This window comes from Protobothrops mucrosquamatus, unplaced genomic scaffold, assembly GCF_001527695.2.
Source record: "Protobothrops mucrosquamatus isolate PMUCROS unplaced genomic scaffold, P.Mucros_1.0 scaffold150, whole genome shotgun sequence".
NCBI lineage: Eukaryota > Metazoa > Chordata > Lepidosauria > Squamata > Viperidae > Protobothrops > Protobothrops mucrosquamatus.
In genome coordinates, this window is record NW_015386515.1 from 48,690 (window position 1) to 73,300 (window position 24,611).

General features: G+C 42.2%; 1 protein-coding gene across 1 annotated transcript; it reads right to left on the reverse strand.

Moving 5' to 3' along the window:
• Positions 1-1,213: 1,213 nt before the first annotated feature.
• Positions 1,214-23,312, reverse strand: LOC107285123 (breast cancer anti-estrogen resistance protein 3). The gene is made up of 9 exons (XM_015813276.2): positions 23,192-23,312; positions 13,176-13,600; positions 12,720-12,817; positions 10,828-11,390; positions 9,000-9,115; positions 6,735-6,906; positions 6,302-6,413; positions 4,446-4,637; positions 1,214-1,703 (listed from the first exon to the last, which is right to left on the reverse strand). Exons 1-9 carry the CDS (start codon positions 23,297-23,299, stop codon positions 1,552-1,554), a joined length of 1,938 nt encoding a protein of 645 aa, XP_015668762.1. The 5' UTR covers positions 23,300-23,312; the 3' UTR covers positions 1,214-1,551.
• Positions 23,313-24,611: the final 1,299 nt, after the last annotated feature.

Sequence of the window (24,611 nt, forward strand, 5' to 3'; positions counted from 1 at the left end):
CTTTTTTTGTCACTCTGGCCTCCAAGCGTGGACTTTTAACATCCGCAGCATTTACGTCACTATTTGGGAGCCAAAGGATGATCCTCCACCTTTCCAGTTGTACACAGTTCACCACTCCGCAAGTGAGAGCTGGAGGAAAAAGCGGGGGGCAAATGCCAGAGGAAGCTAAGGCAGCCAACAGGTCCTGTTCGCTGCTGCCTATCCGTAGAACAGCACAAAGTGGGGGCAGAGTGTAGAAGGTGAAGGAGAGAAAACAGGTTGGTTGTCTGACACTGGACCGGCACTATGGTTAGATCGGGGGGGGGGGAGGGGAGGGGAATATTTCCCCCACCTCCACTTGTGCTTACCCAGGCAGTGCCTCTGTGCAAATGTTCTTTGTAGATCTGGAGAGAGGCCTGAGTACTGTCCACTTGGATGGGGGGGGGGGGAAATGCCTTACTATGGAAGTAGCTGCTAGTATCTGCTGGTCAAATAAAAAACAAAGAACTGCACTGCATCAGACCAAAGACTCATCTAACCTTGTAGTCTCTACCCATGGAGGCCAAGTAAGTGACCCACAACAGTAGCAATACTTTTCTGTTATGTTCCTCACCAAAAAAAGACGTGATGTGGTTAAGCCACCTCATGATTCTTCAGTAAAGTTATCCAAGTTGATGGCCACCTCTGGATCATGGGAGAAAGCAGGATTCCACTGTGAATCCTGTTTGAAGTCTTTCCTTTGTCATGCCTAATTCTTCAGTGACTGACTTTGGGTGCTGGGATAAACTTTTTATGAACCTCCACTGGTATTATATTAAAAGGGATGCATATAAGCTTTCTCCCTGCTTGAGCTTCTCTCAAGGTCTTGTATACGTAAGGGAGAAAGACGTTCTTAAGACAACCTCTGTCAATAAAAGTACTTTTTCTCAAGTACTGTTCAAGTTGAAGAAAAAAAATCTGGAAAAACCTACGCAAGTTTCTTTCCATGTAATACATGACATACATTAAAAAGGAAGAAATATCAACTGCGGAATTCAGCTCTGCATAATGGAATGATAACTACAAAAACAGGGAAGGTATTCCAACTGAGGAAGGTTGCTTTTTGATTCAGGATGGATCCTTGGACTCTTCTAACCTGGATACAAATGCATTTAAACTTCTGGGTGCAGATAACAATCTTAGAAGCTGTTATTTTCTGGTCTGGGGAATCTGTAAACCAATGCTGTGAAATTTCTAAATTGGGCAAGAATACGCAGAGATCAAAGTTATTTTCATAGCACATAGTGGTTAAAAACCATCTGCTGCTTTCTTTATTGCAGGCTGGCTCTTTTGCATAGGTTAAAAAAGTTTCCAGATTGTTTCTTTCCATAGCCCTGGCCCTGTTGAACTAGAAGGAATGTCTACCACAGAGAAGTTCCTCCTGCTCATTCATTCCTTGGAAGACATTCAAATTTCAGCTCAGTCAACATCTAATCCTGGCACCGGGTGACCCTCTTCTTTACTGCTTACTAATCATCTTTGCCACCCTTGCCTTGCATTCCAGATGGTTGGGGGGGGAGAACTCCTATGAGTTCACTCTAGTTTCTGAGAAAGCACAGTCAAGATCCGTTCAAATTTCTTGTATCGTTCACCCCGTTCCACCTGTGCTCCTTTACTGCCCCAGAATAACCGAAGGGAGAACTCCGTCTGAAACACTTCCAGGAGTTCTGGAGTGCCCTGGAATCCTGAATGGAGAAAAGAATGTAAAAAAGAAACATGAGCTGAATTCTGTAACGTCAATCAGTACTACACAGAATGCCCATCCTAATATTAGCTAACTGTTTTCTTATGATGTATCACCAATGGAAAATGAAAGGAGCTGCTAAGCCACACATACTAGATTCAGAACAAGACTGAACTCCAGTAAGGCCAGAACAAAAAGGATTAGTATAACCAATGTGGGTATAGGCAGTCCTTGTTTTGTGACAATTGAGCCCGGAATTTTGGTCATAGAATTTTGTTGTGGTTATAAGTTGAGTCAACACGTGACTGGACTTGATTTTATGACAGTAATTAAATGGGTCACCATGATTGTTAAGTGAATCATGGGTTCAAAGTCCAAATCCAGCTCATCCACTAAGCCAGGGCTTTTCAACCTTTTCACCCATTGTACCACTTTTAGGATACGGCAACATCAGAGTACCACCAGTCGCCTAGCAAGGTGTCAAAAAAAAGGAAAAAAGTGATAAAGTACAGGTAGTCCTCGACTTACAACAGTTCGCTTAGTGACTGTTCGAAGTTACAATGGCACCGAAAAAAGTGCCCCCCAAGCCACAACCGAGCAAGACACCTGCCTGCCCACCCGCTTGTCTGAGGTTTCCATTGTTGTGAGCATTTCTGTTGAGGATTGGCAGCGGGGGTGGGGTGGGGGGTGTTTGGTTTTTATTCCCCCATCTGCTGGGTGGTTGCAGCAGGTTTTGGTCACTTCACATGACCCTGGGACACTGTGGCCGTCATAAATATGAATCAGTTGCCAAGCATCTGAATGTAAATCACAAGACCCTGGAGATGCTGCAACATTCCAGCTGATCGGTGCTTCTTCTGGGCTCAGCGGAAGCGCCAGGATGAGCGCCGAACTCCAGCTGCAGCCTGGCACTGATCCTGGCACTTCCACTGAGCCCTGATAGCCCTGCAACTCCAGCTGTCTCTCACTCAGGCTTGTGCAGTGCTGCCACCGGTTCAGTTCATTCCCCTCCCCCGCTACCACTTTTCTAGGATGCTCGCGTACCACCTGCCAGGTGCCAATGTACCACAGGTGGTACCCGTACCACTGGTTGAAAAGCCCTGCACTAAGCGAGCCAGTTGCCAAGCACCTGAAATGTGATCACATGACTATTGAGGTGGCAGGGGCAGTTGTAACTTTGAGATTATAAGTAACTTTTCAGGTCCTTTGTAATTGCCAACAGTCATTAAGTGACCAGTCGTAAGTTGAGAACTATCTGTATAACAGAATTCCTTATTTCAGAATAATATAAGGCCATCATACCAAGGCTGCGTTTAAACACCCAGATAAGCTATAAAATGACAGCTTAATTTAGAGATTAGGAATGTAGTACAGATACCTTGCCACTAGAAACCTCATTTTTAATAATAAAGCAACTGCAAAATTAAAATAGACCACTTCGTGAGATTCTAACCAAGAGTTGAAGGGTCTATGTTCTCATTTTGAGTTTTTGGCTTTTAAAAGTTTAAATCTGGCCAGCCATAAAACCTAGTTTATGGCTTGCTATGTCATGGGACTGCCATAATGGTGCACTGTTTTAAGATGGCACAAACTCATAGAAAGCCTTGGCTTGCATTAGTTTTCCTTAGCAAAGGTTGAAAAGTGAGTCAGAAAGGGGTGCAGTATTCGGATATGATCTAAGCAAAGGTGCTTCCCTTCTGGAGTGAGCATCGTTGCCACACCTGTCTGTGGCATTTGTACTGCGGCTGTTCAGGCTCAAGAAAACATGTCCAAGTTGAGGAGGAGGTGACAGGATGTAACTGTGTCACCACCTGAACCCAATCAGGTGTTTTTCTCAGCCATGCCACTATCCTCCAAACCCAGGAAAAGGCGTGGCTCCTTTATGGAGCAGCCAGCCGGTACAATAAGAATGCCCACTTTAGATCTGACTGCTGCACACTTCTAATAAATCATTAACGCATACAGCATGCCGAGCATTTTATTTCCTTAAAACTGTAGTGGAATTTGCAACTTCGGCAGCAGAGCTGGGAAAGTACAGAGAGAGAGAGAGAGCGCGTAAGGCAATCCCACTGGATATCATCCACAGGGTTCCCAGCCAAAGTTCTTTGGAGTGTATAAGGGGCAAAACTTTCCTTGAGGTACCCATCCACTGAATAATCACCAACCCTACCCAGTATGGTAGGATCAGGATAGAATTAAAACACATTTTGAGCCACTCAGAGCAAAAGCAAGAGCAGAAGTCCAGCTGCTACAAGTCGTGCTTACCCAAAATTGCTGCTCCTTTTAGAGCTGGCGTACTTCACAGGCTAACTAAGACTAGCTGTTAATAAACCATTGCTGAGTCATATTTCCATCACCAAAATAGCTACAAAGTTCAGATGGGTGGATTTTTCATTGGTTAGAAACTTATCCCGACTTATTTAGCAGCTCAAGGCAGAATGCATAAGGCTCCTCTTGATTTTCTCCCCACAACAACCTTGCAAGGTAGACTGGGCTGAGAGGATGGCCCAAACTCACTCAGTGAGCTACTGCAGCTGACAATGGCCTAGAGAGCCTGGGTATTTCAGTGCAGTCCACCACCTTGATGCTGTGACAGCTTTCTTCTAGGCTGCTGTTATTCACCCACACGTATTCCACCTAAGAGGGCAACTGGGAAAGGAATGGATGCTCACCAGCCAATCTGAACTGAGCTAACCAAGGTACATAGAGGGGGCCCAGCTGTCACTGCCAAGAGCAACCCTACCTTGAAGTCTGGCCTCAGCCCTGATGCAATAAGTGCCAGTGTCGGTGGCAACAAAGCGAGCTGCTTCCAGCGTCCGCAGGAGGACATCACACGTCTCCTCATTGTCGTCCCACAGTTGCTCTCCTTCCATAAGACTGAGAAGAGGCAGGATATGAGGAATTGCTACCTCCTTTGGGGAGAAGACAGAATTCCCTGTAGGCCACAGACAACAGCCTTTTAGATCACAGATGGAATTACAGGTAGTCCTTATTTAACAATTGTTCCCAATTACAGCAGTAATGTATCCCACATTTATTATTTTTACAAATAACTCCAGGCAGCGAATGTATCCGACACACCTTCCTCCTCTTATTTTCCCCATAACCTTTGCAGTCTATAAAGCAAAGGAAGGCTGAAGTAAAATCAAACACTGTTTTTGTTTCATTTGGAACAGCCATTTTGGTTAACACGCCCAATTGTGGTAACTTGTAAGCTGAGAAACTCTGATTTAATTCAGTTTAAGGCATATTTTTATTATTAATTAATTAATTAATTAATAATCAAATTTACATAGCTGCCCATCTCACCAAAGGAGACCCTGGGTGGCTTGGACATTTTCCAGAGGTTGTCCCTGTATTTATTAAGATGCCAATCCCTATAGAGAAGTCTGACTGCTGCAGAATTCACCAACTTTTTGCTACCCTACTTACTAGATTGGAGTCAGAAAGTTTGGAAAACAATCCTGCTCAGAGGAGTGCATTCATATACATCAGCTCATAATGGGCAGCCTTTCAAATGCTGGTCCATTGCATGAGTGCATCCTAATCAAACGGCAGTTACATTTAAACAGCAAGGAGGGAAGTTCAGGCTAGACATCGGGAGGAATGTCCTGACTCTGCCAGCTGTCAGCCAGAAGAACAAACTGTCACATGGAAGTGGTAAGTACTCCTTCACTCTAGAGGTCTTCAAACAGAGGCTAGATAGGAGAGATATCTAGTAAATTCTACTCTGAGGATTGCTTGGACTCTACAGTCTCTTCCAAATCTTTGACTCTATGAGTCACTCTGCACCCTGATAACAAGGAATTTCAGTAATAAGAGTATATAAACACCGGCACAATTATTTACCTTAAAACAACAATCTGCCTAGTCTGGAATGACTGTCCAGATACACTAGAACTTCCCATTTTTGTGGCAATGAAACTACTCAGAGAATTCACAACAAGAAATCAAACTGCTCAGAGTTGCCTCTAAACAAAGTAGGTGGCACATAAATTAATATAATAAAATAAACCCTAAGTTGCAGTTTAGGGCTATCCCTGAGGCAGTAAACTTACATTTCTGTTTTATAAGAGTGACTGCAACATTTACAAAGATCAAACTTTGAGTGATGTAATAAATATCTCCTCTAAAAGACAGAAAGTCCCAAAGCAGGACTCAGAGTCCAAGAAGAAAATACACCACACCCTTAACTACAGCTCTGCTCATATTATTTGTTTTAAATTTTTTAGAATGGGAATGGATGCATGCAACTTCAAATGAATGCAAAACGGGGTACAGCTATTTTAAAAATGATTCAAGGAATATTTTATATATTCACTAAGCTGCTCATAAAAATGTTTAACAGTCTAAATGAATGTTTCCAATATTACATGGAAGCTCCCAAGATTATGTCTGCATGGTGATATACCATGGAGCAGTTGAAATCTAAACTGACTTCCTACATCTCAGCCCTAAATAAAATTGTGTCCATGGTGCACAAGATGGTGCTTGAAAAGGTTGCTGACTCCCGAGCTGCACATGAAAATAGAGCAATGCACCAGAAGCTCTACACAGTTGTAATGACTGGAGTTGGCCAGAATGATTGCAAGGCCCTACCTTCAGCCCTGTTCAGATTCCCCAAGAGAGGCTTGAGCTCCTTCTCAAAGACGATGGCGCTTGCGGTGTGGCTCTGGCGCAGATGCCTCCATGTTTGCTCCAGCCGGGTGATCTGCAGATTCCAAAACAGGAGAGAAGTATAAACAGAGCTGCCTGCACAGCCTCTGGGGTTCAGAATGGAATGACTGGCTTGGCCAGGTGCTTAATAAAGAAAGAGAAAGGGATATAAATATTTACACTTCAGAGTGGTAGATTAAATGCATTCCATCCATTCTAACAGCAACATGTGGACTGAAACCAGAGCTAGTTAGGTGAGCTGCTTCTGATCAAGTATCTGAACTCAAACTACGCTTTTCCATCTTTTTTGTGCAGGAACACAAGGCTAGCCCTAGGCTTTGGCTTTCCTCCCAGAAGCCCACTCCCACCTCCTCACCTGTGGTAGCTGAAGAGCTTTCATCACGGCAGAGAGGGCAAAGAGGTCCCCAACTGGCCTCCACAGCTCCACGGCTAGCTGGATGACCTTGTGGAGGGTGGCAGCCCGTTCAGCCACTGACCCTGTACAGCCCAGGATGTCCACAGCAATGCCCAGAGCTATAAGATGGTGCCTGAGGATGGAAAAAGAAAACACAAAAAATTTTGGTGCTGCTGCAGCAGCTGCTCTCAAATACATTCACTGCCATCTGCTCAAAAGCAATAACAGGATTCCTACTTGCTGCTTTACTGGCAGACCAGAAGCCAGGTGGTGGCCCAGACCAGCTTTTTCACGTAAAGCTGACATGCAAGATCCCATCTGAACCCTGAGGAATGTCTTCTGTCCCTCAGTCCACAGTGCAGGACCCCAAGATGTTCTGCCACAGAATAATGCACTAGTTGGGTCTTTCTTTGTATAGAGTGTTAAATAGATTTGATTGGGAAAAGCTGTTTATCAAGCACTCATAATTCTAGCAATTACGTTCTCAAATTGGGCCTTGAAAGGACTAGCTAGCCTTTACTTTCAGAATGATAGATAGATAGATAGATAGATAGATAGATAGATAGATAGATAGAGAGAGAGAGAGAGAGAGAGAGAGAGAGAGAGAGAGAGAGAGAGAGAGAGAGAGAGAGAGAGAGAACCTTTATTGTCATTTTTTACTGTGGACACAATGGCACATATTAAAAATGAAATTTAGTTGCTTGCTGTCAAAGTGTACACATGCATAACACACATTTAAACATACTATATACAACATATGTATAGACCTACATCCTTAAATATAATTAACATATAAATATTAATCACTGTCCATCTTGAATATATAATGCAAGGAGGAAGCTTTAGATTTCACAAGGTTAATACTAAGAATGATCCCCTACTGGACACCTGCAGGCTAGGGAGTGGCTGAAGGGGATAGATAGGCAGAGCCATTTGCATCTCCCTCATGTCTAAAAGAGGTTTTTATTTGCCAGCTCCAGGCTGATCTAGATACTATGCAGGGAATGTGGCCAGAGGGGGAGAAGGGCCACCAAAGCACAGTCAGCAGTCAACTATGAAGTGGCCTCCTGAGAATGACTGGGCCTTTGTCTTCAGGAAATTATTCTCTGCTCTCCCAGAAAGTCATTTATTTTTAATTTATTTTTATTTTTTTTAATTTTCTATCACTAAATAGAAAATTGATTTCTTTACCATTAAATCTTCAGAAGACTCACAATGTGTTTGTAACTAGGCTCTAATCTTTTGTAATACAAAAATTAAAAACAGTGACAGTAAGTTAATTAAAATAAAACCAAAACAATTACAGTAAGCAATAATTAAATTACAGGTAGTGCTCAACTTGCAATCATTTGTTTAGTGACCGTTCAAAGTTACAATGCCCTGAAAAAAGTAACTTACAACTGGTACTTGCATTTACAACAATTGCAACATCTCCAGTCACACAATCAAAATTCGGGTCCTAAGCAATTGGTATATATTTACAGTGGCATGATCCTGGGGTCATGTGATCACCATTTCCAACCTTCCCAGCCAGCTTCTAACAAGTAAAGTCAATGGAGGAAGCGGGATTCACTTAACAATCCTATAATTCACTTAACAACTGCAATGATTCACTTAACAGCCTACCAAAAAGATTGCAAAATCGGGCATGACTCATTTAAGAACCACCTGACTTAGCAATGGAAATTCCAGTCTCAATTTTGATCATAAGTTGAGGGGTTTTATTCCGCTAGTTGTAGCCAACTTTAGGGGTTGGTGCTCATCTCTGCTCCTTTAAGCTATTGAGCCAGCACTGTCTGAAGCTGTTTCCGCAGGCATGTGGCCAGCATGACATCATATCGTAGTACAGAATGTGCGGTGAAACATGGAGCGCTGTTACCTCACCATCAAAGTGGTACCTATTTATCAACTTGTGTTTACATGCTTTTCAAATAGCTAGGTTGGCAGGAACTGAGGCAAGTGAGGGGATATCATTCCATCACATGGTGGTAGGACTTGAACCGCCACAGCCACAAACCTTCTCCAGCACCTTTTAAGCCATTGAGCCACTGCACCTCTCCGTAAATTGAGATTGTAATTACATATTTATCCTTAGTGAATTGGCACCTACAATACATCCTCAAGAGACAAGCAAGCAAGTTCTGGAGAACACACACAGATATGTACACACAATTTCACAACTTCTTCTCTGGCGCCTGCCAGACACCACAGAACTTTAGTCAGTACCTTTCCAGCATGTCCTTCCGAAACTGATGCCCCTGAGGCAGGGTCATAAGCTCCAGACCCGAGCTCACCCCCATGGCCCGCTCCTGCTCTTTAGATACGCCAATGATCCTCAACGCCTGTAGAAGAGATATAGTGCATTTCACAAGATGTTAGCATTTAAGCCAACAGTTGTTTCTTACATCATCTCCATTTCACCCTTGAGGGGAATTTTTCTTATGGGCTAAATCAATTATACTTTCTACGACAGCAGATCGTTTTAGCTAGAGAGCCAAAGGGCTCAGGGAGTCAGCTGAGATAGAAATCCCCAAATCCCCATCATATTGTTTCCAACATGCCAAAACCAGGCAGCAGGGGAGGAGGAAATATTTGAGAAAATTACTTTTATTTAACTATTCCAAGCTGGAAAGATCTGTAACTGAATTCTTATTTTAATGCTCAAAAAATGGAGCAAAGCTACACAGTAAAAGCTACTTTTTTCTTTTCTTTTTTAAATAGAAAAGGAATTTGTTTTCTATGCTACTATGCTCCTACACAGTACTGTTCTCACCATTATCTCCATTAAAATTTCAATTAAATATACTCTTTTCAAATCTTTTCCTGAGAGGTTCCCTGTTTTAAATTAGATTTACTTTTCTAGCTGAATCTGGAAGAACTAAACACAAATTACGACTAAATAAGGATGCTAAAAGAGAGAAACGGTTGCTGGAATTGGATATGTCTTGTTTAAAGAAGAGAAGGACGAAGGGGGACATGATAGCAGTGTTCCAATATCTCAGGGGCTGCCACAAAGAAGAGGGAGTCAAGCTATTCTCCAAAGCACCTGAAGGCAGGACAAGAAGCAACGGATGGAAACCAATCAAGGAGAGAAGCAACCTTGAACTAAGGAGAAACTTCCTGACAGTTAGAACAATTAACCAATGGAACAACCTGCCTCCAGAAGCGGTGAATGCTCCAACACTGGAAGTTTTTAAGAAGAGACTGGACAGCCATTTGTCCGAAATGGTATAGGGTTTCCTGCCTCAGCAGGAGGTTGGACTAGATGACCTCCAAGGTCCCTTCCAACTTTATCATTATTATTATTATAAATTAAAAACTTTCTGCTCAGACAATTTAAAAAAAACAACGTATATCTCATCTTAGCACTAAGGATTGCTTGCACTGACATCATTATTATTATTATTATTATTTAGAGCAGGGGGTTGGACTAAAAGCCCTCCAGGTTCCCTTCCAATTCTATTACTGCTGCTCATAGAATAGATTTCTGATCCTTCAGGCCTGCAACTTACCACCTCTTTCATTTATTAAGGTTTTGCCAACCAGGATGAGGAAAGCTCAAAGATGCTTTTAGAATCCCAATTCAATGTGGGTAATAAGCAAGTTCTGGAATGGGAGTGATGTCAATCTTTCGTAGCAAAGCACAGTTTATATCTTGGCTTATATGAACCACAAAACAACTCCTGAACAATGGGAAAGGAGCCCCATGACTCTTCTGCATCAGCCCATGAGCATTCATAAAACTAGGAGATGGTAATAGTCCAAATTCACTTAACAAAAGGACCAGGTTGCATCAGACACTATCTCATGCTCAGAATTCCTAACCCAAACGCCTTAGAGTTAGCTTTCTAACATGAGAAAGGGAATCTCTCCCATAATAATCAAGCAGATCAGATGGCCGAAACCAGAGTTCCAGTCCTGACTCAGGTCAAAATACACTTGTACAAAACCAATCATCTGTTAAATATGAATTAATGCAATCCACCATAAAGGAGGCAACTGAAGATCACTAAAATAATATTATATTTGAAAAATTGTCTTCTGTGGCCCTCACCTGACAATCCATTTTTAAAATGTGAAGGGCTGTTGTGTGGCAATCATGGGTAGCAAAAATGTCCTTGAGGTGCTTGAGTGTGCCGGAGTCCAGGGGCTTGTTGTTAGGGGTTAAAAGCAATGAGTTAAAGTGCTGAAGCTGGAAGGAGGAAGTAGTCTCTAGCAGCGGGCGCTCAAACCCTGGTTCCACTTCCATCTCCTCTGACTGGGGAGAAGGAAAAGGAGCCTGAACAGAATCCAGGAACCCAAAAGTAGTCTCTGTAATGTGAGCCCGGCCACGCCATCTCTCTTCAGTCCGCAAGCGCTCCACGTGGCTTCGGGGCCCCTGAGGAACCTTAGGAATCAGTTCACAGTAGTCATTCATCAGCATGGAAGGGACCCTCAGAGGCTTTGGGGGAGCTTTGGAATGAAGCCGCCCTTCTGAACCACTCAGTCCCAAACCTTCCAGCAGATGAGGTGCTGAGGCACTTGGCCGTAAGACAGGGTCACTGCCTGTGCGAAAGGCAGGAGACAAAGGAGGGGGTTGGGTTCGGTCCTGGTCTCCAGGTGATGTTTCTGCGCTTCCTGTGGACAGAAGAATGGTTTGGGTGCAGACGGATTAGAGTTAGATAATTCCTTTCGATTGGCACACAAACATTCCCTGCCTCAAGTGTACTTCTGTCTGAATATGTTTATTATATTGAATTTCTATTAAATCAAATGCTGGGAATTTCAGTGTTAAAACAAGATGTTGTCATGTTATGGTGCCAGATATAATATATGCAACATTTCAGATGTACCCGCTAATTTTTAAAATGTATGTGTAGTCAATCTCATCAATTAAATGAAGATGGTGCAGGAGACTTTCATCTAAAAATAAGGATCAATTGATTAACCACACTGATTAATGAAATTAGGATAGATGCACTCCTAATAAAGAAAACACTTGTAAAATATTTGATTACTCCAAGTTTAAGTCATCATTCCCTAATCAAGCAAAGGCACATATTCACGATGATGTTATTGCAATGTAGGCCCCAATATCATCACGATTTGTTCAATGGGACTCTTGGCCATTGGCAACATAAACAGGCAGCCATTGTCAAAACTGACTAGCAACTACAGGCAGCACCTGCTGCCCTTCAATGTCACCAACAAAAGCTACCCAGTGGTAGAGGCCATGGATCCTATCAGAGCCTTAAGGTCCAGCTCTCATCCAAGGAAACCACATGGTGTACAAGGCTATCCTGACAATCTTCTGTGGGCTCTGATATCATACAAACCATCAAGCTATTATTTCTGGTTTCATGCTAAGTTTGTCAACAAATGCAAAATCCATGGTCTATGTAATCATGGATTATGATTTCACAATGCAAACCCTGTAAATTGTGTACTTGTGTCTGATGTCAGGATGTATGCATGAAAGAACAGGATTGCACTGTGATGTCACAACATTTTTTATCATTTTTTTCATGCTTTTAAGTCAAACTGCTCAGTTTTTCAAGTTTTGACTATAACTAGAAACATTTTTCATTAAATGGCAATTAAATATTTTCAGGAGAAAGAAATCACATTCTATGTTTTACCTTCCCCATGCTACAGAACAGTTCTAGCCATGCCAACTTCTGTATTTTTTCTTTGACTCCTAGACACTGTGTTGCTTCCAGTCCACTGCTTTCCTGCATGATTTAACTGATATTGGGGGAAATACAGGATGAGTTGCATAATCCTGGAAAGCTGAAGAATCTCTGCTTCCATTTAGAGGATTCGGGGAAAATGTATTAACCTGTATTGTGTGGTCTTGTGTTGTATTGCAGATAAAGCAGTAGAGGAACCATATTCCTGTCACTATTTGTAGACTGAAGGTACTTTATGCCAACCTGCCCATATGGAGTCTGTCTTCCATATACCCACCTGTCAATAAGTTGCTGTCTGATTGGGCACCATGCAATGAAGGTCTCTGGCCCAGCTGATCTAGGCTACTGGGGTCACTTCCACTTCGATCTTTTGTTCTGAGAGAGGGAAAAACCAAGATACAGAACTAAGTGATCCATTCTCCCCCACAAACCCTATTTTTCAAAAACTTGCAGCACAGCTAACTGACTTTGGGGACTTCCATAATCACACCACCAAACATTCTTTCACTGGTAAGGCTTTCCACATTTTGAGACCTAGAGTGTAATAAAGGTCCTGCACTATAAATCTGAGCAAGACCCAGTGAATTGGCCATAATTACTTAAAAGTGTGCCTTATTTCTAAGTAGCTGTATTTAAAAGCAAAATTTAGGAGTACCATATCGTCTTCTCTGCCACACTGCCAAGTTTCACCACCACCCCTCCAACAGTTTCACCATGGAGCAAGGTTCCTCACCGGAGCAAGTTTCCATCTCCTGTTTGTTCCCCAGCAATAGTAGAACGAAAGCTGAACTGTCGAAGAGGTGCTTCTTCCTCCTTCGATGGGCCAGGAGGCTGGCCAGTATCACTGAAACGCTCCTCCAGACAGCGAAGTGGTACAGTCCTGTTGACTGGTCGAGACACCACAGCTCCTGAAATATCTGAGATGATCTTCCGGTTGCCCACATAAAAGCGCACCAGGGCAGGGACATTGTCAAACTGCTCCTGTTCAAACTGGAAAAGGGTGCGAGAATAGCCCTTTCGGGGACGGAGTACCACACGAATTATCTTGAAGTGCAGGGCCTGTCCTCCCCACTGGCATGACAAGACATAATCACCCAGACTAGAGCGTGAATCGCGGATCAAGAACTCCCCATCATTCCGTAACATGGATTCTGCCTCCTGAGAGAGAGAGAGGGAGGGAGGGAGGGAGGGAGAAAGAGAGGTAAGTACACATAGAAGGAAGGTCTGTCTTTCTTTAAGGAGAGGTCCAACAAAACATAATATTAGAACAATCTCAAGATGATTAAATACAAGAACAAGACAAAGAGCTACTTGAAAGTTACTGAGAACCAGTGAGATAAGATAAATAAGATAACCTTTGTTGTCATTTTTTACTATGAGCATGCTGGCCCATATTAAAAATGAAATTCTGTTGCCTGCTCTCAAAAGAAAGTATATATCAACCCATACAAATACATAACACACATATACACATTATGTCTGTCTGTCTGTCTGTCTGTCTGTCTATCTATCTATCTATCTGTTTTTTTACAAACTGTAAGTCTTCGGGAGGCTGCACCAGAAAAGTAGCGGCCCGCGTGCCTAATGGCGCGCGAATTATATAACTAAAAATCATAAACAGCAGCGGTACATTCAGGGCAAGTGTGTCTGAGATTCCCTGTATCTAAGAATGTCTGGCTTAGTTCAGTGCAACACTTGTTTTGCAGCTGTCTTTCGCAGTACCCTTTTCAAACTTGGAAACTGTCCTATCTGTAAACAAATCACTAGTCTACAAGGACAGATTATCCATCTAGGGTCTGTAATCTGTGCTCTTCAGACAGAAATTAGGTGTCCAGTTCAGTCCCTCTACTCTACTGAGCCCCCTCTACCACAAAGATCCTGCAGGAGAAGGGCAGTGTGGACAACCGTGGGATCTGGCAGGGTGAGAGCTGTGAACCATAAACGCAAAGCTTTCGCTGTGTCCCTGCACAACAGATACAATGCCCTTGCTGACCTTCATAGGGACATTAAGGAGACAGGTAAAGGTATTTGTGATGATAACTCAAATAAGCAGGGGATCGTGGTCCGAGATGAAAAACTTGTTTTCGACAGGGAGAAGTGCGAATCAGGTATTACACATCAGTCATGCAAGTACAGAAAGGCATCCAAAAAGAGAAGCCGCCTTCTGTTAGGTGATTCAATTATAAGGGATGTAAATTTAGGAAAGGACACAGAGGTTTCGAAAGAGGTCAGGTGTCTTCCAGGTGCTACTGCCAGTAGGGACAAGAAGCGTATTTCTAAAATAATCAAGAATGTCAGCAAGGACTGTGAAGTGGAGGCTATTGTACATCTTGGCACTAACCATCTGTCCCAAAAATATGTACTCTCTGTGCGGAATGATTTCCAGAGCTTGGGGCAGAAACTTAGCAGAATAGGCTTAAGGCTTACTTTTTCAGAAATTTTACCAGTATATGAGGAGCAAAATGAAAAAGGCCAGCGTATAGTACAATTCAATATGTGGCTAAAGGAGTGGTGTAAAGGGAAAGGCTTTGGATATATTAGTCACGATGTCTGTAGCTGGTCCAATGAAAAAATGTACAAAAGAGATGGTTTGCATCCATCAAAGAAAGGGACTGAGTTACTCGGCTATAAATTCACAGATTTTCTGGAGGAATATTTAAACTAGACAGCGGGGACAGTGAGTTAATTGATACAGAACATCCCTGTCCCTGGCAATCTAAAAATTATAGGGCTATCAGTGCATGTAACATAGATGTGTCTGTGGACAAGCAAAATCAAGCTTCTAATAGTGAGTGCCACACAAAGTGCACTAACCAAATAGGGGGTAAGACAACAGGGGAACTCAGGCACCACACAGGTTATGTAGAAAGTAAACACAAGGTCAGTCATAAACGACTCAAATGTCTATACATCAATGCACAGAGTATGAACAGCAAACAGGGTGAACTAGAAATTCAGGTTAATGAGGGCAGATATGATATTGTTGCCATTATGAAAACATGGTAGGATGAAACCCACAAATGGAATACACAGCTAGAGGGATTTAAATTATTTAAAAGAAACAGACCAAATAAAAGAGGAGGCGGAGTTGCTCTCTATATAAGAAATAACTACATCTCTACAGAAATAGAGCATAACAATGATGGAAACTATCTTGAATGCATTTGGGTCAATATAAAAGGGGGGGAATGACATTGCCATAGGAGTATACTACAGGCCACCCAACCAAACAGAGGAAACAGATGAACTTTTTGCTAGTCAGCTAACTGAGGTATGTAGGAAGTGTATCACAATAGTAATGGGAGACTTTAACTATCCTGATATCAACTGGGAGACAAACTCTGCACCAAATGGAAGATCAAACAGATTCCTTGCAAACCTAGCAGACAACTTTGTCTCCCAAAAAGTAGAGAAGGGAACCAGGGGATTAGCCATTTTGGATCTAATTCTCACTAACAGAGATGAAATGATAGAAGGTGTTGAAGCCACAGGAACCTTGGGAGGAAGTGATCATGCAATATTGGAATTCAACATTTTGGAAGCACAAGCAATAGAACACAGTCAAACTAGAGTCTTGGACTTTAACAGAGCTAATTTCAATAAACTTAGAGAGGGCTTGGGAAGGATTCCATGGATGAGAATCCTCAAGGGGAAAACAACTCAAGAAGCTTGGGAATTTTTGAAAAGTGAGATAATAAAAGCCCAGTCTAGCACAATAGCAACAAAGAGGAAAAATAACAACTCTCAAAAGAAACCAGCATAGCTGCATAAAGAACTCTCTGATAAATTGAAAGATAAAAAGGGCAAGTATAGAAAGTGGAAAGAGGGGCACATAACTAAGTCAGAATATCAGCAAATAGCCCGAGCCTGCAAAGATGAAGTGAGGAAAGCCAAGGCTCAAAATGAACTAAGGCTTGCNACCAAAGTCAAAAATAACAAAAAAAGCTTCTTTCAACATGTAAAAAACAAGAAAAAAGTGAAGGAAATGATCGGTCCATTAGCGGGTGAAAATGGCAGGAAGGTGACAAGCAACAGGGAGAAAGAAGAACAATTTAACTCGTTTTTTGCATCTGTCTTTACACAAAGGGAAAAAACAGACCAACCTACCAAAAATAGTGCCATAAAAAACAGAATAGAAACGCAAGTTAAGATAGGCAAGAAAATGGTAAGTGAGCACCTCTCCAGCCTAGACGAGTTCAAATCACCAGGACCAGATGGATTACACCCCAAGGTTCTCAAGGAACTGGCAGATGTGATCTCAGAACCATTGAACTATATTTTTCAAAGATCCTGGAGCACTGGGGAAATACCAGAGGACTGGAAAAGAGCTGATGTAGTTCCCATCTACAAAAAAGGAAAAAAAATGGACCCAGGAAATTATCAGCCTGACCTCAATACCTGGGAAGATTCTGGAAAAGATAATCAAACAACGAATCAGCGAACACCTAGAGGCAAACAAAGTCATTACTAAAAGCCAACATGGGTTTGTCAAAAATAGATCATGCCAGACAAATCTTATTGCATTTTTTGACCAAGTGACAAAATTAGTGGATCAGAGGAATGCAGTGGATATAATTTACTTGGACTTCAGTAAGGCATTTGATAAAGTAGATCACAACCTACTACTTGATAAGATAGAACAGCGGTTCTCAACCTATGGGTCGCGACGCCATTTGGGGTCGATCGACCATTTCACGGGGGTCGCCAAGCAAGGCTGTCCGCCATTTTTTTCCCCTTTTCCAGCGGGTGCCTTACCTCCCTTGAGCTGGGCCAGCTGGTGGTTGGCCTGATCCTCTGCCGCTTGCCAGCTACGCCTCGGCCGGCGCAGGGGGCAGAACCACGCATGCGCGGCGCTCCCGGGCAGGGAAAGTCCTCGACTTACAACCGGTTGGGTAGTCCTCGACTTATGACCGGTTTAGTCCTCGACTTACGACCGGTTTAGTCCTCGACTTACGACCAGTTTAGTCCTTGACTTACGACCGGTTGGAGGTCGCGGCATTAAAAAGGTTGAGAACCACTGAGATAGAAAAATGTGGGTTAGACAGCATCACCACCAGATGAATCCAGAGCTGGCTGGCCGGCTGTACTCAGCGTGTGGTCCTCAATGGAACCGCATCTACATGGAGGGAAGTTTGTGGTGGGGTGCCCCAGGGCTCTGTTTTCGGCCCAGTGCTCTTCAACATCTTCATCAACGATTTGGACGAGGGGATAGATGGGGAAATCATCAAATTTGCAGACGACACCAAGCTGGCAGGAATAGCCAACACTCCAGAAGACAGGCTTAAGATACAGGAGGATTTGGACAGACTTGAACACTGGGCACTATCTAACAAAATGAAATTCAATGGTGAAAAAAGTAAGGTTCTACATTTTTCTTCTTCTTCTCTTGCCATATCCATTATCGGATTTTGGCGATCATGTTGGTGATCCTATTTTTATCAGCAGCCGCACAAAAAAGTGCTGCTGAGTTTTGTCCAAACCAATCCCTTAGATTTTGAAGCCACGATGTTCTTCTTCTGCCTGGACCTCGTTTGTCTTCAATCTTTCCCTGGAGGATTAAATGGAGTATGCCGTATTTTTCTAGGTGTCGCATCACATGTCCGAAATATTCTAATTTTCGTTTTTTAATTATTTTGATGATTTCCCTTGGCTTTCCCAGGCGGCTTATCACCTCATTTCTGATCTTGTCAACCCAGCTTATACGTAACAGCCGCCTGTAGATCCACATTTCAAATGCTTCTAGTCTCTTCAGATGGCCTTCTGTCAGAGACCAACTCTCTACTCCATAGAGCAGGATAGAAAAAATATAGCATCTGACAAGCCTGATTTTCAGTCTTAGGCTTATGTCGTGACTGCAGAAGACCTTTTTCATTTTGAAGAATGCTGTTCGAGCTTTCTCTATCCTTGTCTTTACTTCAGAGGTCATGTCCCAGCTTTCATGTAAATTGGAACCAAGGTGCGTGATCCTTTCAACTTTTTCTAGTGGTATTCCTTCTGAATTTATTGGTGGTAAATTAATGGGTTGTTTGCTGACGACCATGATCTTGGTTTTTGAGGTGTTAAGCTACAAGCCGTATTTTTCAGATATTTCTGTGACTTTGTTGATGAGGAGCTGAAGGTCTTCATGCTTACTGGCAGGCAGAACTGTATCGTCAGCATATCTTAAGTTGTTGATCCAAACACCATTTACTTTGATGCCAGCATCGATGTTCTCCAGTGCCTCGTTGAAGATTGACTCAGAGTAAATATTGAACAACAGTGGAGACAGAATACATCCCTGTCTGATCCCTCTTCTTATTTCTGCATCAGCTGAGTATTTTTGGCCTAGTCTCACCTTTGCTACCTGATGCCAATACAGATTCTTTATTATTTGGATGTCTTTGTCATCTAGTCCCCCTTGTTTCAGGATTTCTAATAGTTAGAAAAACCAAATGTACAGGTATAGTATAGGGCTGCAGTTCTCAACCTATGGGTCGCGACCCCATTTGGGGGTCGATCGACCATTTCACGGGGGTCGCCAAACAAGGCTGTCCGCCATTTTTTTTCCCCTTTTCCGGCGGATGCCTTACCTCCCTTGAGCTGGGCCAGCTGGTGGTCGGCCTGCTCCGTCTCTGCCGCTTGCCAGCTACGCCTCGGCCGGCGCAGGGGGCGGAACCACGCATGCACGGCGCTCCCGGGCAGGGAAAGTCCTCGACTTACGACCGGTTGGGTAGTCCTCGACTTACGACCTGTTTAGTCCTCGACTTACGACCGGTTTAGTCCTCAACTTACGACCGGTTGGGTAGTCCTCGACTTACAACCGGTTTAGTCCTCGACTTACGACCGGTTTAGTCCTCGACTTACGACCGGTTGGGGGTCGCGGCATTAAAAAGGTTGAGAACCACTGGTATAGGGGGTACCTTGCTCAATAGTAGTAACTGTGAGAGGGACCTCAGAGTCCTAGTGGACAATCACTTAAATATGAGCCAGCAGTGTGCTGTAGCTGCCAAAAAGGCCAACACAGTGCTGGGCCTGCATTAACAGAGGGATAGAATCAAGATCACATGTAGTATTAATACCACTTTACAATGCCTTGGTAAGGCTACACTTGGAATACTGCATCCAGTTTTGGTCACCACGATGTAAAAAAGATGTTGAGACTCTAGAAAGAGTACAGAGAAGAGCAACAAAGATGATTAGGGAACTGGAGGCTAAAGCATATAACAGCTGCTGGAATTAGGTATGTCTAGTTTAATGAACAGAAGGACGAGGGGGGACACAATAGCAGTGTTCCAATATCTCAGGGGCTGCCACAAAGAAGAGGGAGTGAAGCTATTTTCCAAGGCGCCTGAAGACAGGACAAGCAACGGATGGAAAATAATCAAGGACAGAAGCAACCTAGAACTAAGGAGAAACTTCCTGACAGTTAGAACAATTAACCAGTGGAACAACCTCCCTCCAGAAGTGGTAAATGCTCCAACACTGGAAGTTTTTAAGAAGAGACTGGACAGCCATTTGTCTGAAATGGTATAGGGTTTCCTGTCTGAGCAGGGGGTTGGACTAAATGACCTCCAAGGTCCCTTCCAACATCATCATCATCATCATCATCATCATCATCATCATCATCATCATCATTATTATCCACCTATACACACACACACACATATTGATCACTATCCATTTTGAATACGTAGCGGAAAGAGGAAACTTGAGAGTTCACAAAGTTGATGCTATATGGAAAAAAATTGTGACTGAATCTGGATATTCTGCTTCAGATACCACGAAGCCTCCGCCCAGAAGGTAACAAGGAAAACAGGTCATGAAGAGGATGTGTAGCATCTCTGACAATCCTACGGAGCCTGCTTAAGCATTGCTTATATGCTATGTCCTAAAAGTGAACTACTAATGATCTTTTCTGCCATCCTCACCACTCTCTGCACTACCTTCCTGTCTGAAGCAGTAGTGGTTCAGACAGGACCTGAAGCAGATACAGAGAATCAGTGAGCATTACCTGACGCATCACAGAACTTCTAACGGGTATTTTATTCTCCCTTCCAGATCAGGAGCAACTTCTGTTACTATAATAGGAACAGCTGGTTTAATGAAGATACTTTTTTCTGTACAAGTAAAAGTGGACAAACTCTGCCCTACACTGAATTTGAGAAATCCTCAGATTCATTGTGCCAAGCGGATATAAACTCAGAATGTTCTTTAAAGTTTGGTGCTATTATGGCTGATAGTCAACCAGATGTTTAGACTGGATCTGACATATTGCCCATCTACTGAAACCTTCCCAAGTAGTAATGCTTTTTTCCTGCCACAGTCAATCTACCTCTATTTGCAGGTATTTGTATGTTGTGATTTTCTCTATTCTTTCTCCTCTATTCTTTTGTCTCCAAGTACTGCAACAACCACTATGCAAGATTTTTGTCTCTCTGATGGTTAAATCTGGGGTATTATGTGGAAGGTTCTTGTCTGCTTGAATTCTAAAGTCCCAGAACACTTTTGCTTCTTCATTATTATTGTTGTTGTTGTTGTGAATCCCAGCAATACTAGGCTTCTACAGGAATTTTAAAAAACTAGTCTGGAAAAATAATCTTTTCTCCTATATGTTTGGACAACCTGAACTGTGTTGGTCAACACATCATTCCTGTTCTTGGCTTCCAGGGAAACCTAACTCTTTTTCTAAGCCAGGTGTGTTCAGAACCTAAGGGCTGTTCTTCATATTCTAGTGACTCTTCACAATTGTTTTATCTAGAATCATTGTTTTTCAGGTTCCAAAATCCAGGAAATTCCTGTTTCCTCCTGATTTCATTCAGGAGGATGTTGTTACGAAATTATGATGGAAAAACTTTATATCTAAGCCTAATGGTGATGGGGCACATAAGGGACTAGACTTCAATGAGGGGGATAGTCTTGATATAGGTTATATTCTGTTGATGAAATACATATCTTGCTGATGATGTTACAGCAATGTGACCTCTATCATCCCCATCTCATGCCTCCAGTCCTTTCCCTTGGCCACCTTCCACTCCTAGTCTCCCTTTTCTAAGTCTGATGCCAAGGGAAATAAGCAAGTGGGACTTCCTGGTGCAGGAGTAACTTTTTCATGGGTAGAAGCTGACAGCTGCTTTAGTGATTGGGTCTATCGTCCCTGGATAAACCAGGAAATCTTATGTTTTGCTTTCTTGTTTGGCACTATGACGGAAAATTCTGAATAAGGAGGCCCTACTATCATATGTTACACAAGGACCTGTCCCAAATGAACAGCTGAGTTAACATGCAAGAAAATATAGTTTTTGATGTCTAATGATTGAGAGAACAAACTGTAGGCATTTAAGGGAAAAAAATAACATGTTTCCCTTAGCAAAAATACTGTTCCCAAGCAACCACTCCAATTGTTTTCCCCTTCACTAGGAACTATGAAAATAAATACCTCCTAATCAAATTTGATCCTGTCCTTCCTCTTTTACCCTATCCATCCATCCTCCATCCAAATTCTGTTTTCCCTCAAGTATTTCTTCTCTTCCCCTCCATATAGAAAAAGATTATTTATTATTATTATTATTATTATTATTATTATTATTATTATTATTATTATTATTATTATTATTATTATTATTAAAATTTATATACTGCCTTATCTCCCTTATGGGACTCAGGGCGGTGAACAGTTAATTCTTTATGGTTAAATATTAACTATTACTGTTGATAAAACTAAACTATATGACTATAGTAAAGACTTGATTCGGTTAGTAGCCATGGAAACAAACTATATTTATCACAACTGCCTAATCTTCATTCCTTCTTTAAAATAATTTTATCTAGATACTTTCTCTTAAGAGAAACTTCAAGCTAGGCCTCCCTCTGAAACATTCCTTTTTCTCCCTTTAATTACCAGCAGTCAAATGCCTTTATTCTGAAAACCTCCCTTCCTATAAAGGACAGGAAAGTTAACTTCTTAATGGCTGTTCCCTATTAAAAGCCTCATTTGCCCAAAGTCAGATGACAGGCAAAGATTGTTATGTCAATCTTACTAAAGATAGTTCTTCTTGGTCGTGTAGCAAAGGCACTACAAGTACCATTACTTTCTCCAAATCAGTGTTCCTAGCAGAATTCTACAATTTACAATATTACTGAAATTTGTCCTCCCCGCTCCCACCAAGGATGCTTGGTGGAATGATGAAGTGAAAAAGACAGTGCTTGAAAAAACAAGGCATATAAAAGAATGTTGTAAAAAACAAGGTTGACAAAAACATATTATATAACATACATAAAGAGAAAAAGAAGTAATCAAACAAAGAAAGGAACCATTAAGGTTACTTTTACACAGAAAAATACAGAGCAATGTTGACGGAAATAAATATTTGTTCTGGAAATGGGTAAAAATGGCTAAGTAAAAAAGCCTTCAGCAAAGTTAAATTAACTAAAAAGTGATGAAATTATTTATGACTAAACTAACAAAAGAAAAGGCAGAAACGAATTTATGGAGATCTCCATGGGAATAATAGTGATATTTCTAAGAACAGAATTGAAACAAATGCAATAAATGTTAGCATCCAGGAACCACAGTATAAAAGGATATTTATGTAAACCCTTAGTTTTCCTTTTTCTTTCATTGCTGCATAACTGATAATTTAGCCTCTTCTTTTGAAAGAGTTGATTTGTCTCAATTTGCCCTTTGCCTCTGTAATTACATTTTTATTTATACTGTTTTTCACTGACTGTATGACAACTAGCTAACCAAGTAACAGATTTTTGCTTCCTTACCTTCCGTGGCAGGCAACCATGGTACCATGCATGGCTGCACAACTGTTCAGTACCAAGTTTCAACTCTTCCTCCAGCTCCTTTCTTAGTCTCTCATTGACCAATTCCATGTTCTTCAAGAATTAAATCTCCTAGAAAAATCAGGAGAGCTTGTAAACATCATTGGCTATATCCCCAACAAGCTCAAAAAAGCAGAGAAGAATCCCCTATATCAGAGGTCCCCAACCCCTGGTCTGTGGACCGGTACCGGGCAGCATGCCAGAAACCGGGCTGCACAACAAGCAAAACCCCATCCGCGGGATGCAGGCAGCACACAGAACCATGCCCCCTCCGGTCTGCGGAAAAACCTCTCTCCACGTAACCGGTCCATGGTGCCCAAAAGGTTGGGGACCTCTGCCCTATATCCCAATTTTCCTTGGACGGGTAAAGGATGCTTAAGCAATCACATGACACAAACAGAACAGATTCCTGGAAAAAGCTGCTGATGCAGTTTGACTCAGTTGAAGCCATCATGGTGTACTGGTTGAAGAAATGAGGCTTAAATTTCTGCGCAGTCATGAAATTCATTAAATGGCCTTGAAGTGTCACACCTGGCCTACTCAACCTCAAGGGATTATTATCAAAGTAAAAAATAGCAGAAGGAATGTTTACCTCAGGAAAGAAAACCATAAATGCTGCAAGTATAAATGAGGCATTTCAAATACTTTTGGAGGCAGTATCCATTTTAAAAAGCCAGAAAGTACGTGGAGCAGCTTTTCCCAGTCTCTGCTCCGCAGATACCCCAGGATCAACAGTCCTAGAATTTCTGGCCACATGATACAAGACCATGTATCAGGAAGGTTAGGGGAGGGGAGGGGAGGGGAGGAGAGGAGAGAAGCAAAATCCTCCACACAACATGCAACAGCAGGGCACACATTATCCCAAATCCAATACAAACACAAGCAAATCCCACAAAAGCAGCATCACATCAAATTGGGGATTTTATCTTGTGGTAACAAGGAAAGAACAGGGCACAGATAGTCACAGGAAGATGAAATGCCGGGCTAGAGGCAGAGGTGGGATTCAAATATGTGAACAACCGGTTTTGGAAGAGACTTGGAGGTTTTCTAGTCCAATCCCCTGCTCAAGCAGGAGACCCTATGCCATTCTGGATAAATGGCTGCAATCTCTTCTTGAAAATCTCTAATGATGGAGCACCCACAATTTCCAGAAGTTGTCCCACTGATTAATTATTCTTCCAATTAACCATATCAGCATTCTGTTCCATCAGTCTATGTTCCTCTCTCAGTTGCTTTATTTTCTCAAAGAGAATTTCCCCACAAAACTAACATTCGATGACACACCTTAGCATCCTAAATCCCTTCCATCCATAAGGGATGCCTGGGAAATTCTGCATATATTTGTATACCCTATATAGATGGT

Excerpts from the sequence above, each read along its gene's own strand:
- LOC107285123 (XM_015813276.2), bottom strand. The coding sequence starts at position 23,299 with ATGGAATTGGTCAATGAGAGACTAAGAAAGGAGCTGGAGGAAGAGTTG. Across the intron at positions 13,601-23,191 it reads ATGGTTGCCTGCCACGGAAG|GAGGCAGAATCCATGTTACG; the intron begins GTAAGGAAGCAA and ends TCTCTCTCTCAG. Across the intron at positions 6,907-8,999 it reads CGGAAGGACATGCTGGAAAG|GCACCATCTTATAGCTCTGG; the intron begins GTACTGACTAAA and ends TTCCATCCTCAG.